We start from the raw sequence: 1,162 nt of genomic DNA, 5'->3' as shown, positions 1-1,162 counted from the left end.
GGCTCGACAACCCACATCCTCCCAGAAACGAACAAGTGTGGGGAGAGGGTAGCGGGAAGGGGCAGTGGACTGAAGCCACCTCGGAGCAGCCACACACGGGGAGCTGAGGGGAAAGCCAAGAGGGAACGTTTGCGAAGGGAAACGTTCAAAGTATCCGAGAGCAGCACCAGCCCTTTCTTACCGATGTGAATGATCGAATCCGCATTGGCCGCGTCCCAGGTTCGAGACCACCAGACGGACAAAACCAAGAGCACGGGGAAAACTTCCATCTCCTCCCAGACCGATTCTCTCCGAGGATGGGTGTTCTTCCGATGTTTATTTTAAAAAATAGTCCAAAGAGTTTAAGGTCACGATAGAGTTTAGCGCAGCTTTTTAGCCTTTTTCCTGAATTCCTCCAGCCAGAGCGAAGCCTTTCTATCGTCGCCAAGGAAGGCAGAGGGAATGACAGAGAGCGCCCAGCTTGAGGAAACCTCCTTCGCAAAGCCGTGTCACTTGGAGGGGAATTTTGGCATCGCCAGAGTTGTTTGCAGTTTGGCTTTTGAAAAATGTATCCAGCCTCGGCGGCTCTCGGGCAGGGGGAGAGGCTGGAGCTCAGACCATCTCCATCGCTGCGCGGGGCCGCGGGTCTCCGGTCCCAGCTCCGCCGCAACTTCCAAGTCCCCCCCACGCCGGATGTGCCCCCTCCCGCGCCCTCCCCCACCCGCGAGACCCCCGCCCCCGCCCCGTGGCCCGCAGAGAATCACTTGGCTTCGCTGCAAAATCTAAGTGGAAGGGAACGGTTAGGAGATTCCAAGCGGAGCAGCCAGATTCCAGCGGGGAGGGGGAAGAAGCCCTCTCCGAGAGGGGTAGGAAAAGTGAACTTCAAGGTAATGCAGATAGTAATGCAGAGAAAATCCCCTTTCTGCCGAGGCGGGCAGCGGAGCTCGGCGCGGCGGGCCCGGGAGGCGTCGCTCGGGCGCGGTGGCGGGGGAGTTGCGCCGGGCGCGAGCAGCGGGGCCGGGCCGGAGCCGGGAAGCCGCCGCGGGCTGCAGGATGCTCGGGGAGCGGTTCGCCTGCGGGATGCGGGAAGCGAGGAGCGAGCCTGGCAGCTTCGGCACCAGCCCCACGTTGCCTAGAAATGGATCACCTAGGAGAAGGAGCGAGCCCGTGAGAGAGCGGTGCT

At 61.1% G+C, this 1,162-nt stretch overlaps 1 protein-coding gene across 1 annotated transcript in view; it reads right to left on the bottom strand.

Annotated features, from left to right (window-relative positions):
- Nucleotides 1-529, bottom strand: part of GRID2 (glutamate ionotropic receptor delta type subunit 2) — a gene marked incomplete at its 3' end in the record, with an annotated part of 1,213,016 nt that extends 1,212,487 nt beyond the window's left edge. Inside the window, exon 1 of the mRNA XM_012807815.1 lies at nucleotides 182-529. Within this exon, the coding sequence (XP_012663269.1) occupies nucleotides 182-269 (88 nt within the window). The remainder of the gene's footprint in view (nucleotides 1-181) is intronic.
- Nucleotides 530-1,162: the final 633 nt, after the last annotated feature.

The sequence above is a fragment of the Otolemur garnettii genome, unplaced genomic scaffold, assembly GCF_000181295.1.
Source record: "Otolemur garnettii isolate 467f Iridium unplaced genomic scaffold, OtoGar3 scaffold00076, whole genome shotgun sequence".
In the NCBI taxonomy this organism is placed as follows: domain Eukaryota; kingdom Metazoa; phylum Chordata; class Mammalia; order Primates; family Galagidae; genus Otolemur; species Otolemur garnettii.
This window is presented reverse-complemented; position numbering and strand designations above follow the sequence as displayed.